At 45.0% G+C, this 12,213-nt stretch overlaps 2 protein-coding genes across 6 annotated transcripts; one reads left to right on the top strand and one right to left on the bottom strand.

Annotated features, from left to right (window-relative positions):
• Window positions 1–2,644: 2,644 nt before the first annotated feature.
• On the top strand, window positions 2,645–3,519 carry LOC135350854 (LYR motif containing protein 1-like). 3 transcript variants are annotated; one of them, XM_064549696.1, is made up of 5 exons: window positions 2,645–2,783; window positions 2,835–2,984; window positions 3,043–3,103; window positions 3,205–3,236; window positions 3,302–3,519. In XM_064549696.1, the coding sequence occupies exons 2-5, from the start codon at window positions 2,835–2,837 to the stop codon at window positions 3,401–3,403; spliced, it is 345 nt and encodes a 114-aa protein (XP_064405766.1). In that variant the 5' UTR covers window positions 2,645–2,783; the 3' UTR covers window positions 3,404–3,519. The 3 variants fall into 3 exon arrangements, with proteins under 3 accessions (XP_064405766.1, XP_064405768.1, XP_064405767.1); XM_064549698.1 differs by having other exon boundaries at window positions 3,205–3,240; window positions 3,302–3,467; XM_064549697.1 differs by having other exon boundaries at window positions 2,660–2,787.
• LOC135350850 (DNA topoisomerase 3-alpha-like) lies at window positions 3,424–10,413 on the bottom strand. Of its 3 annotated transcripts, XM_064549691.1 has the most exons (29): window positions 9,562–10,413; window positions 9,459–9,518; window positions 9,334–9,407; window positions 9,109–9,184; window positions 8,849–8,957; window positions 8,739–8,793; window positions 8,565–8,656; window positions 8,398–8,519; window positions 8,277–8,325; window positions 8,175–8,220; window positions 8,057–8,111; window positions 7,777–7,851; window positions 7,349–7,636; window positions 7,203–7,262; window positions 7,100–7,150; window positions 6,889–6,963; window positions 6,760–6,810; window positions 6,618–6,696; window positions 6,375–6,488; window positions 6,255–6,324; window positions 6,174–6,202; window positions 6,059–6,117; window positions 5,899–5,962; window positions 5,758–5,842; window positions 5,532–5,631; window positions 4,772–4,925; window positions 4,472–4,705; window positions 4,246–4,347; window positions 3,424–3,984 (listed from the first exon to the last, which is right to left on the bottom strand). In XM_064549691.1, exons 1-29 carry the CDS (start codon window positions 9,649–9,651, stop codon window positions 3,512–3,514), a joined length of 2,991 nt encoding a protein of 996 aa, XP_064405761.1. In that variant the 5' UTR covers window positions 9,652–10,413; the 3' UTR covers window positions 3,424–3,511. The 3 variants fall into 3 exon arrangements, with proteins under 3 accessions (XP_064405761.1, XP_064405762.1, XP_064405763.1); XM_064549692.1 differs by lacking the exon at window positions 9,562–10,413 and having other exon boundaries at window positions 4,472–4,706; window positions 4,770–4,925; window positions 9,459–9,526; XM_064549693.1 differs by lacking the exons at window positions 9,109–9,184; window positions 9,334–9,407; window positions 9,459–9,518; window positions 9,562–10,413 and adding an exon at window positions 9,004–9,090 and having other exon boundaries at window positions 4,472–4,706; window positions 4,770–4,925.
• Between the last annotated feature and the right edge of the window lie 1,800 nt (window positions 10,414–12,213).

Genomic DNA, 12,213 nt, shown 5'->3' with positions numbered 1-12,213 from the left:
TAAGTGGTGTTTGTCTTACCTTTGGTATATATATACTGGAGATTATTGCGCAACATGTAATCCCACTAAAACTCGAGTTTTCACCACATAATAAAATTATATTAGGTAATTCTGAAGCCTATAAAAAATTCGAATGGTGGCAATAATAATCCGTATAATAATTATTATAATTATTCACAACAGATTTGCATGGCTCAGAAGCCTCAAATCGTCAGCTAGCGGACCACGTACTTGGTCAACACTAATAAAGGTGGTGAGTGTATATGAAGTACCTCCGCTAGTCCTGTGTATAGATGAGAGTGTTATTAGAGTCAGGTCCATTTTCGGAGCTAAACATACCGTAGAGCGGGTAATTTTCGCGGGGTAAAAAATTTGTTCAACTCGAAAAACAGTGGTTTTCGTGAGTAAAAATTTCGTTTAGTCTCATGGCCTGCACTGCATTCCTACGTTCCGGTAAGCCACGCCTACCTTTAAATTTCGTGGAGGTCAGCTTGCCCACGAAAATTACCCGCTATACGGTATGTTGGAAACGTTCATTTTCAAAGCTAAAATGACTATATAGCTGTTTCGTAGTGCTACAATAATTATGGCGTTCTCAGATTAACGTATTTCGGGCCTAAATTATCCATTTCCAGAAATCAGGCGGAGCTATGTTTGATTGTTACGGTTACATAACTTGTCTTGCGAACGTTCCAATTTCCAAATTCTTATTTAGCTCTTTAGCTTAATAGCGCTTACAATATAGTGCAGCTGGTTCAGTACATCAGTGTTATGCAAATCAGGGTAATAGTTGATGTGCTGTAAATATCCCCCTGCTTAGATCTAGACCAGAGGAGGTCCGACAACTGTATGCCTAGCCGATTATTTTTTGCTGAATCAGTATTTTGCGCTCCTCTTAGGCTTAGTTCTAATTATTGTTAGGTCTAGTTTTAGTAATAGGAGCTCACTAACATCGATCAAAGAAGGCAAGTTTTGCTGATTCAGCAAAAAATTAATTAGGCACATGGTTGTTGGACCTCCTCTGTAGACATAATATGTAGATTAATATTTTGCATGTAGCATCAATTTTAAAGCACTTATCATAAATTATTATATTGCAGATATGTCTCCCACCCATACACATGCACACACACACACACACACACACACACACACACACACACACACACACACACACACACACACACACACATTCACATGTCAATGTGCCCCCAGCCTTTGTGATCAGTTTGAGCCACTGTCTGATCACCTATAGTGGAGTATGAGTGGACGTTGGTACAATACCTTACAGAGGTGCAGCTTGTCCGGTAAGTGGGGGTTATAGTGGTACGGTGGGGGATAGTACACAAGTGATTCAGATCAAGAGCCCCGTAGTTGTACTCAGGCCCATGCAGTAGAGTGGTCCAGAAGCTCCCTATAGTTGTACACAGGCCCAGTACAGTCTGGTTCAAGAGCCCCCTAGTATACTCTCCCCTTTCATCCTCCTTTGTTTCTACCAGCATGTTATGTCTCTTGAAATGCACACCAAGTCAACCACTAACTACAGTGTACACAGTGGGTGGCCCCTGCATTACCACTATCTACACTTGAGGTTAATTAGTCTACTAGCAGCTCAGTTTTGCAAAAAGGATAGCTACATGAACATTGTGATTAGGGCATGTAGTATTAATAGCACTAGTCTCATGAATCAGCCGCACCTTTGGTGTCCGTCTGAGCACTCTTTACGTGGCCACGGTGGATTTCCAACGTGCCAATGAGATTACTCACAAGCATCAGGTGACTTGAATAGGAGGCAGCAAATAGTGAAACTTTACATGCGGTTGAGCCAGCAAGCAGTGATGTGGCTGAGCAGAGATGCGGATGTGGTTGCATTTCTATGGTTTTGTTAGCTTGTACAGTGACGTAATACATTCCATTGTGAAATGACTTCACGTAAAGAGTGCTCAGACGGACACCAAAGGTGCGGCTGATTCATGAGACTATAATAGCACATGGATTGAAGCTATATTTTGTGCAACTGGTTAATTGTCAGGATAGACTTATATGCATGTGTCCTTTATTTGGCTTTAATTGTGCAGATGCAGCGCACATGTGAAGCAAGTGGAATCTTTAGTATGCACGGTCCTACTTATAGTCTTAGTCTCCTCACAGGCCTTGCATGGCTGGATTGAAGAGCGAGGGAAGCGGCCTGAGATGAGACTAGATCCTATTAAGATCTCTAACAGAACATGAACAATGTCTCAAGAAAAGCAGAAACAATCCACAAGACCATAACGAACTACATGTAGTTATTAGAACAATCTGATCAAACACTTATTAATTCATCACACTAGCATATAGCACTTCAATTCTGTGCAACACCATTTAAATTGCTGATTGTCTTCACTTTAGCCGATGGTATGCACTTATAATTATTACTGGTAAAGTTTAGCAAAAACTCCAACATTAATTAATTTAATTATTATATCCATTCACTTGTTCACCCGGCCCTTCATATAATCATAATTATGTATTCATATAAGCGTACAATGGAATAATAAGCCTTATTTGTAGCTGCAAATGTATATAACATGTAGCCCACCCCCACCCACTGTTCCTGGTAATGGTCGTCAATATTGTGAGCGATAATGCGCATGCAAGAAAGAGATGGATAAACATGGGACCATTACCAGGAACCGTTCATGTAATTTTAATCATGACGACCATTACCTACCCAGCTACAAAAAGTAGTCAGGTTTGCTATATACAGCCAGAGTGCAGTGTGCTACAGCTAGCTAGCCTTGGTAGGTCTGTAGCTCTACAATAATATCAATGTAATATGCTGCCCTATACAGATGGCTGCACTACGAAGGGAGGTGCTGAGTGTATACCGACGTATTCTTAGGGTATCTGTAATCTGGGAGGCCGGGGTGACGGGGGACACTTTGGCCGAGAGAGAGTACATCAGGAACGAGACTACGTCACTGTTCAGGAAGAACAGAGAGGTGGGTCCGTCTCCATTGGGAATGTCATGTCACTGCGTTGTTTGTTCTCGATCTCCAGATAAGAGATCCGGACGAAATTCGAATGTGTTTAGCAGAAGCCAGCAGTCGTCTAGAAATGGGTATATACTGTATACCATGCAGACAGATGACACCTTTATAATGTTCGAACCACATACACGTACCGGTTAATACTGATAACTACACACATACCTCCACGCAGCACTTCATTACAGGAACCCCTACCCTCGGCCAGTAAGTGACCCACATCTTCACACACCTCACAGTTGACATCCACCCACCCACGCACACACACACAGGTCAATGTGCCCCCAGCCTTTGTGATGGCCAGCAAGGACAAGAGAAGCATTGTCAGGAGAACTAAGCAGTCGAAGCCAATCTACATACACACTAAAGACTAGTACATAGCTAAATGCAATAATTTCACTAACTATAATTTTCACCTAAAATCGATGGTACAATTAGTATTAACAGGAGCGTGGTATTAATAATGAATTTTAAGACAGAGTCTATACAAGTTCTTTTTGTCTAGGACAAGATCGTTTAGTGTGTCCTGGTTGTCTGCACACACTGCATGTCCGAGTCTTCTTCTCTCCACCCCCAGCCCCCCGCTGCTGCCTACCTCCCCTGCCACGCCCCCTAGAGCTCGTACTCGCTCCTTTGCACCACTCAAAGTAGCCACACTGTTCGTCCCTCGGCTTAGAGCAAGTGTGGAAGAGCTTGCCTTTGTTAGGACCGTCTTTCTGAACAGTTTTCTGTACGGCATCCAAACCACAGTTGCAAGTGATTGGGTTGCTACCTCGTGCATCTGAGTAGCTTCTCTGTGTATTACGTGACGGTTGTGTGTTGTGTGAGGGGTGTGTATTACGTGAGGGTGGTGGATGGGACCAGTTATCATTAGTGGGAGTGGGCGGAGGTTCGTCAGCCCATAGGAAGAAGTCACAGCCTCCGTCACGCTTGGCACACTTGTAGAATTGTCGGCCTGCACAACAATCAACAAGACGGTGTATATATAGTGAGTGACACCACAACACACACATTGCAAATCCACTTGAGCTACAGAAACACCGACAGTTTACCGCAAAAAGTTTAAGCTATGGTCCTGGTAAGGATATACAATGGTTGCCAAAAAATCTGATAAATCGTGCTAGCTATAGAATGGCAAGGCTTTTGGAAATCACAAATTACTACATGTACAGTCAGACAAACTGACGACTAGTTATGGCCACTTAAGTGTTGGTACCTTTGTTGCTGCTGTCCTCCTTCCGTACAGTGAGAAGAATGGCTGGTTCTCCACACACACACAACGTCTGGTTGTCAGCAGAGCTCAAGCTGCCTGAAATACCTGTAGGTACAAAATTAATGTACAAATGTAGGGAGAAATACACTTCGCTGTTATTATAAGTGGGCGTAATAGAATTATGTACATGTATAAATGCTATACTTGTATGTTATAACTAAGCGCTTACCAAAGAGGGCTGGTCTCCGACTAGGGGCTGATAAGGACTGTGGATCCTCTGGTCCTCCCCAGCTGTCAGGGTGTGGTCTCTTACGAGAACTCCCCCGCCCACGAGGTGAGGGGCCACCCCTATAATTAGCTCCCCTTGACGAGGAGCCCCTGTGATTAGCTCCCCTTGATGAGGAACCCCTGGCCCCACCTCTAGACTGAGAAGATGACGTCTGAGATCTGGAACCACCACCACCTGTGTCCAAAAGAAAGTGGGTTTTTTTATTTCATGACAACCAGTAACAGTAGTCTATTCACTCACTGTTATCTCCACTACTTCTGATTGGTCGAATGTCGAGTTCATTTCTGAAGCAAGGGTCGCAAGAGGAGCAGCCAACTAGCTGTGATCCGAGGTAGGGTGGAACAGAGCCAGGCTTGAGTGACAGGGCCAGATGGTGGACCGGGGGTGGCTGACACTGCAAGGAAATATAACATGTACATCAATCTTTTTATGGGGAGGGAGAACAATAAAACAGATACAGGGGGGGGCGGGCTTTGGGAGCTGTAGCCCCCCCCCTCCAGCTAGACGGACTGTAGCAGCTAGCAGCTTGTTAAAACATTATATTCGTGCATGTGCTCATCAAATAAAGTCTATAGATCCAGTTATTTATTGCCCATGCTTTTGCGTTTTCTATCAAAACAGACCCATTATTGGAAAAATCACCATTTCTTTTCTTCAAGAATTGAACCTTTCAATCCAATACATCATTACATTCTTCAATGGATGTGCATACTACATGTCAGGGCTGCATTTAGGGGGGGGGGGGCGAGGGGGGTAATTCCAACCCCCCCCTAGGGTCTGGCAGATTCATTAATATACATTTTGTACAATTATGACAACTTGTGAGCTGAAATTGCGCCAGAATACATGTAGATCTAAGTCCTCAAATATCCAAATTGTTATGCTCCCCCTAGTTGGGCGTGCACCTTAAGTGAATGCATACGCGGCAAAGGCTTTGCCCCCTGACCCAAAATCCTGGATGCAGCCCTGCATGTACATGTATAGTGATTAATTGTCGTACAGTAGAGCATAGAGAGGGGTCCATCTTGACATCGAGCACTGAGGCAGGAAAAAACTGAACAGCTCTGCAGCCAGGGAACCCAAGACAGCTCAGCATGTACCTACAGCACAGGCATCAAACTATTACAGATTACAGATAAAAACGATATTACATACATGTACAGTCACAAACGTTGTAAGTAAAGAAGCACAAATGTATACGTACTCAACGTACACAGTATACCCACCCTCCATCTCTCTTCCTCTTGATGACAAGGTCATTCTGTTGACAGAGAGGACACCTCCGGATCACCTCCCCCAGAGAAGGCGGCTCTACACATGCATATCAGCTGACAGTCACATGACTCCCGTACTAACCACATACTCACCGTCCTCAGCAATGGGCTGTGAGGGCCCAAAGTACTTCGAAAGAGATTCCTCCAATTTATTTGCCTGTGGATCAATTAACAAACGGAATTGTAACGAAATGGTTACACAATGTGTAGGATGTGTGTGTGTATATCCATACATGTACAGTCATGTATGTACCTGCTGGTAGGCATTCTGAAACACTTCATGATATTTCTCCAGAGTGGAAGACAAGACGTCTGTGAGGCAGTACACGTACAGTACTAATAATATTGCTATGAGTATCTAAACATACCGTCTCTAGTTTTGGAGCCTTCACATATCCTGAAAGAGAATAAAAGAATGAAGTTTGCAATTCTAAGCCAGTTACGTATACCTCTTCAAGTCTGCCTCGAGCTCTGCCCTCAACTGCGGCTTAGAGAGCTCAAAACCCATCGAGTCATAACCTGAGCAATTGGTTATAATTAATATTAAAGGGGTGGTACCCTTTGCCCACCTTCCACTAGTCCCATTCCCAGTTCCCCCGGCACCAGACTGTCGTCGTGTTGTACCCCCACATAGTTCCTTGTCTTGATGGTCTCAATGTGCTCTGCATGAGTGGCGTCCGTGCCTGTGTGTGTTTGTGGGTGTGTGGGGGGGGTAGAGTAACAATATATGCATTGTAAGCGTTCTACATTTTATGCTACTGTAACATTTGTAAGCCTAGCAAAAATCACAGGCAGCTACTAATTTTACGTACCTATGCCGTACTTTTCCATGAGTGTGATGAGGTCAGCCTCGTGTAGGAGGGGAGGGGGCGTGGTCTCACCCTCAACCATCTACAGGGGGAATACATACAGCGTACACACACACACACACACACACACGCAGTACGAACATACCTCTATAGAACTGGGCTGGAAGGTGCTGCCTTGGTTGTAAACTGGAATCACCTGAAGCAGGAAAAACCAATCCACACATGTACAGTACAATTAACCAAACACTCTCATAATGACAGCTCATATACAGACCTTTGTGGACCAGCGATCATAGGGGTACACATCGAGGTAGTTCCTCTCGATAATCATCAGCCCCTGAGCAGAAAACTAGAACAGGGAATATGGTTACCATAAATGGGCATGAAACATTTGCGTGTATGTCATACATGCTAGTATACAATGTTATGTACGCAGTATAGTGAAGTTACGGGCACATCAAAACCATAAAATCGATTGCTCTCACCTTTTCTTTGGCTATTTCAATGTCGACAGTGGTCTCCTGTCCGCGAGCATCCTACGAGTGGAGAGGAGGTGTGGTCAATGCACAAACATTTCGACAGACTCACTTGAGAACAGCAGGCCAAGAAATGACGAACCACCAGCTCATAGATCCTCTGTTCGTTGCCCTGAGTGACAAGGAATAATTTCTTGAGCTAAACAAATCTGGGACACAAACTATAATTGCATGTAGACCAAGGAATCGACCTCTGACCTGAAGTGTGTTGGTGTACTTTGTCGGATGAATTGGAGGATGAGCATTGTCTGTCTTGGCCCCCTGTCGAGGGGTTGCCCCTCTCGTTAATATGTTCCCAGCAAAATCCCCCCACTGGGGGTCACCAGCCTGTGCCTGTACGATAGCATTGAGGTCAAATGAGTCGGGGAAGATGTTGGTCTCCGTCCTGGGGTAGCTGATGTAGCCCTGTGTGTACAACTTCTCGGCAATCTTCATTGTCTCTTTAGCACTGATCCGTAGCTTTCGGGAGGCTAGCTTCTCAAGCTCCTGCAGCAAAAGGAAATATTGTGTGGAGTATACATATAAGTGGTGACAAAATCATTCAAGGCTTCATATTAAAAGGAGTAACATTCTCTACGAGACCATGATTATGGTGAGCTACATGTAAGAGGGTTCAAAAGCCTCACCACTGTGTCCATTGGAAGAGGTCTCCACTTGCTACGTGGTCTACTGGTAGTGCCCAACACCAGCGCCGTGGGATTCTGTGTGGGAGGGGGTTGGTGATGGTATGAGGGGGGTGAGGGGGGCGAGGGGGGTGAGGGGGGTGAAGGGGGCGAGGGGGGCGAGGGGGGCGAAGGGGGTGAGGGGGGTGATGATGTGAGGGGAGCGAGGGGTGGGGTGATAGTGTGAGAGGGTGTGGGTGATGGTGTGAGGGGGTGAGGGGTGGGGTGGGTGATGGTTGCTTACCTCCAAACAGATTTGGCACAGTATCAGGCAGACTAGATGGTTGAACACTCTCACTCTACGTAAGTGAAGAGAAACAGAATGACTACAACGTACAGTTACCTTACTAACAGGTACATACCTCTTCCAGTTAAACTCCACTTTCAATTCATCCACCTCATGGCACACTAAAAACAGTAGAGAATTATGGATTGATCTCATTATTCAGTTAGCACGAACAAACCTTTGATCTTGTAAAAGGCCTCTGGAATAAAGGCTTGCACTTGCTTGTACTGAGAGAAACACACAGTATTTCGAGTAACTATAAAGACAGAGAGTCGGTACCAAAGAGCTAGTGCACTCACTCTCTCCACAACAAATCCAAGAGTGGGGAACTGACAAGGGCCGTAACTGATGAGCTGGTCACTGAGCACCGAGGGGAAGGCCTTGGTCATACGGCGTGTCTGGAAACGGGTGAACGCACAACCTACAAGGGTGTGGATGGAACAATACGTACACCCCACGGTCTCACCTATACGAAGGTCCAACTCTTGCCGTACTTGCACAGCATCTACTACTCTACTGTCTACCACACCAAGGTTAGCACATGCCCTCATTATAGACCTGACAATGAGAGGGAACACCATACTGTAACAGCTTGTATACAAACAAAGTGCAAACCCAAGAAGGGTTTACAAATACTTACTGGTGAGTGATTTCAGAGAATCTTGCCCTGTGGATTTGCAGCCCTCTAGATTTGACTGCGAAGAGAGCACACGGTCAACACACACACACACACAAATTCCAGCAGCATACCATTAGTGACAACCTCAACGATTTCCGCGGCTATGCCCTCCCCCTCTCTATCCCCGTCCGTCCAGAGGACCAGGTGCTGACACCCCCTCACCTCACGCTCTAGCGTCTTCTGTGAGTTGTGTGGGATAAAGAACCCTCTGAATAAGGGACACTACCTCCTTACAACAAAGATAGCCCTTTCGTCCCCAAAACAACCTCCCAATTTGTCTCCAAAAAACAGGTGTCATGAACAGAGGTTTCAATTTTCAAGGTACAAGTACCTTTATCGGAATGAAATTATCAGGGCAAAATCGCTGCACATCAGCTGTGAACAGGGTGCCTGGGGTGCAGTTGTTCCTGTAGTAACAAGGTGGAGAAAATGCATTGAGTAGTTTATTAAACCGTAGCCTCGGTCCCAGGCCGACTTTTTCATGTCTCTTTGGAGATAATATAAATTCACGACACCTGTTTTTTAATGGAAGAATTTGAAAATGGCCATTGCTCACCAGTTCTTGTACGCAAGGTTGAAGTCGAGTGAGAGCAGGTGACCAGACACAGAGGTCATAACCATCAGGCAGTTCTGGAGGGCTGGTAATTAATGCTTGTACTGACAGCTGCTCAAGGTACCTACCTGACCAAATAGATTGAAATCGAACTCGTAAATTTTGTTGAATTTGGAGCACCCCTCTCTCTAAAGGAAGCAATTGCAATTACTCAATAGTGTATGTACTCACTCTACGGACTCTCCCCCTCCCCATAACGTTGGCCAGTTCCTTGGCTGCATCATTCTTCTCTGCAACATTCAAGACTTTGTATCCAGGCATGGGTCCGGGTGCAAAGTTGAGCTTTGCACGTATTTAAGAAGATCGTTCTACCTCTGCGGTTAATTATCACGTGCACTCATAAAAATCTAGCGGGTAATTTTCGGAGTCAAAATATTCGGTCAAGAAAATATAACATGTCTTTATAATGTGTCTTTAATTCAGTTTTCCGGCATGTAGCTAGGAGTGAAGGCTTGCTTCGCTGCTGATCAAATCAATTAGCGAGGACTTCACAGCGTGGCCCTTGGATGAGCAGGCCACGAATACATTGTATTGCTGATCTCAGTAGAAAGAAAGAAAGACAGACGAGCACATAGCCAGTACAGGGTCGAGCAGTATGGCCAGGAGCGTAGCCAGGGGGAATGCTAGGGGTACTCGAGCATCCCCAACCAGCCTGAGTCAAGTATACAAATCACAGAGAAATGTATCTGATTATCCAGCTGACTGGCTGCTCCCATTTTTCCGCTAGACGAGAAGCAAGTCGCTTGTAAAACGTTGTGGACTGTTTTACCATGCTCCCTGTGGCCGAAAGGACTATTGGCAGTGGCGAAGCCAGGATTTTGGGAAGGGCAGGGTTCAAATCCATTGAGCAGGGCCAGAGCTAGACACTGAATAGCTTCAAGAGTTTATGATAGAGAGAGAGTATCGAACGTAGGCATACTGTACATCAGATGTATGCGGAGAGTAACGTGACTTCCTGTATCTGTCACAAGCTTGGAATTTGCACACTGACCAATCCAGTGTGGGTGATGTAATCTATCAAGAAAGTAGATTACATCACCCACACTTGGATGGGTTGATAGATTACATCACCCACGCTTGGATTGGTCAGTGTGCAAATTCCAAGTGATCGTTCGAACCGATAGCTCCTGAGGACCAAAGCTGGTTTTCTTCTTCTTTTGAGAAGGCTTTTGCGTGTTTCTTGTCACTTCCAACCCCCTGTTTACGTAGTTCTCTGAAGACAGAGTCCATTGTGTTATGGAAAGTTTGGAATCTCGGATCCTTTTGCAAAGAAATTTGGACATTTCTTTGCATCCAGTGAGCGCATATAATTATCGGAGAATACCAGACAGGATGCTGTGTATAGTTGTAGGAGGGTAGGGTTCTCCTGTCACTTTTCTTGTCTCTACGATAAAAATAGAGAGCCAATGATTTAGCTGTTCTGGGTCCATTTTCACAAGCAGGTCTTCTGGGCATTTGTCAAATTCGTCCTCCATATTCATGTTTCTGTGCTGCAGCCATGTTTCAAAATTTTTGACTGCCCATTCAGTCGACTCTTGCGTCTTTTTGGGAACAAAAGTTTTCGATAGTGTAGCAAGCTGTTCTTTGCTTGCCGTACAGAACCGAGAAGCTTGGGATGTGGGGTGTGGCTCGAGTGCAGGTTTTTTGCAAAAGAGGGGGCTGGGCTCGTTTTTTTGCAGAGCGCTTCCTGCAGAAGGCGGAGTCATAGTTAATCCACCCTATGTTGAAGCAGGGCAATGCAGGGCCAACAAGAACTTTTCTTAGCAGAGAAGAAGAAATCACTCTATCAGAACAGGACATTTTCAAAAATAAAGCTGTTGCTAAGGCTTGCTGCTTTTATAGATGCACTTTTGCCTGAGGCAGGCTAGTACACAGCCAATGAAAAGTGGGATCTAAATCAGTTAGCACATGTGCATTCGGTATCTATGTGTTATAGTGTCCCATATCACGAGGGCTTTACCTCATGCCCATGTACTATCTATATTATAACATAAACTCTTGATAGCTTGGACTAAAAAAAAGGTCATCACTTTTTATCAGCAGTAAACATGCGCAGTAGATGGCCCTGCCCACATTTCCATTGAATGACATCATTCTAGTAACTACACATGCGCAGTACAGTGCATAGATTGACAGATCAAGGTGATTCAAGCTGGTTTGGAGTTGATGAAACACAAAATGGGGGGCTCTAGCCCTGTCAGCCCCCCTCTGCCTACGCCACTGATTGGAGTGAAGGTTGAGTGTTCGACATCTCGAACCCTTTGCTCATAAGCTCTTTTCTTTTCATTTTCATGCTTCTTGTAACAGTTTGCAATGCTAGAGTTTTTGTTCGACGAAGCATGTGGGTTGAACACCCTGCCATCCAGGAATGTCTTCTCGTGGCGTCCTCCCCAGAACCCTTTTATAGAGATGTCAAGTGAGCCAGCTAGCCTCAATCCCAGGCCGAGTTTTCGCTTTTATAACGGCTAGGTGAACAACTACTACATGTATAGGCCTGGTACTAGTTGTCTGCGCATGCATCAAATTTTCATTGTATTTGTGGTTGGCAAAAAAAAAATCAAAATTTGTACACAGAAAATGCAGTATACAAAAGATGCTGCTTCACAAGAGCCTGGGGAGTTGCCAGTTGTGCTGCAGCACAATTATAGTGACCCAGGGCAACTTCATGATTGAATGCCTTCAAATTACGTTCAAGAAGGTTTAGCAGGCTGCTGGACCTCTTGGATTCTAGGCCCCTACTCGTAACTCAGGTAAATTTTGCTTGATGTCTCTGAGCTACCCAGCAACGTTTGAACGAGCGGATTATACTCCAGTCCTGTGAGT

Source organism: Halichondria panicea, chromosome 17, assembly GCF_963675165.1.
Source record: "Halichondria panicea chromosome 17, odHalPani1.1, whole genome shotgun sequence".
NCBI classification, from domain to species: Eukaryota; Metazoa; Porifera; class Demospongiae; order Suberitida; family Halichondriidae; genus Halichondria; species Halichondria panicea.
The sequence above is the reverse complement of the archived record's forward strand: the minus strand, read 5'-3'. Positions and strand labels throughout refer to the sequence as shown.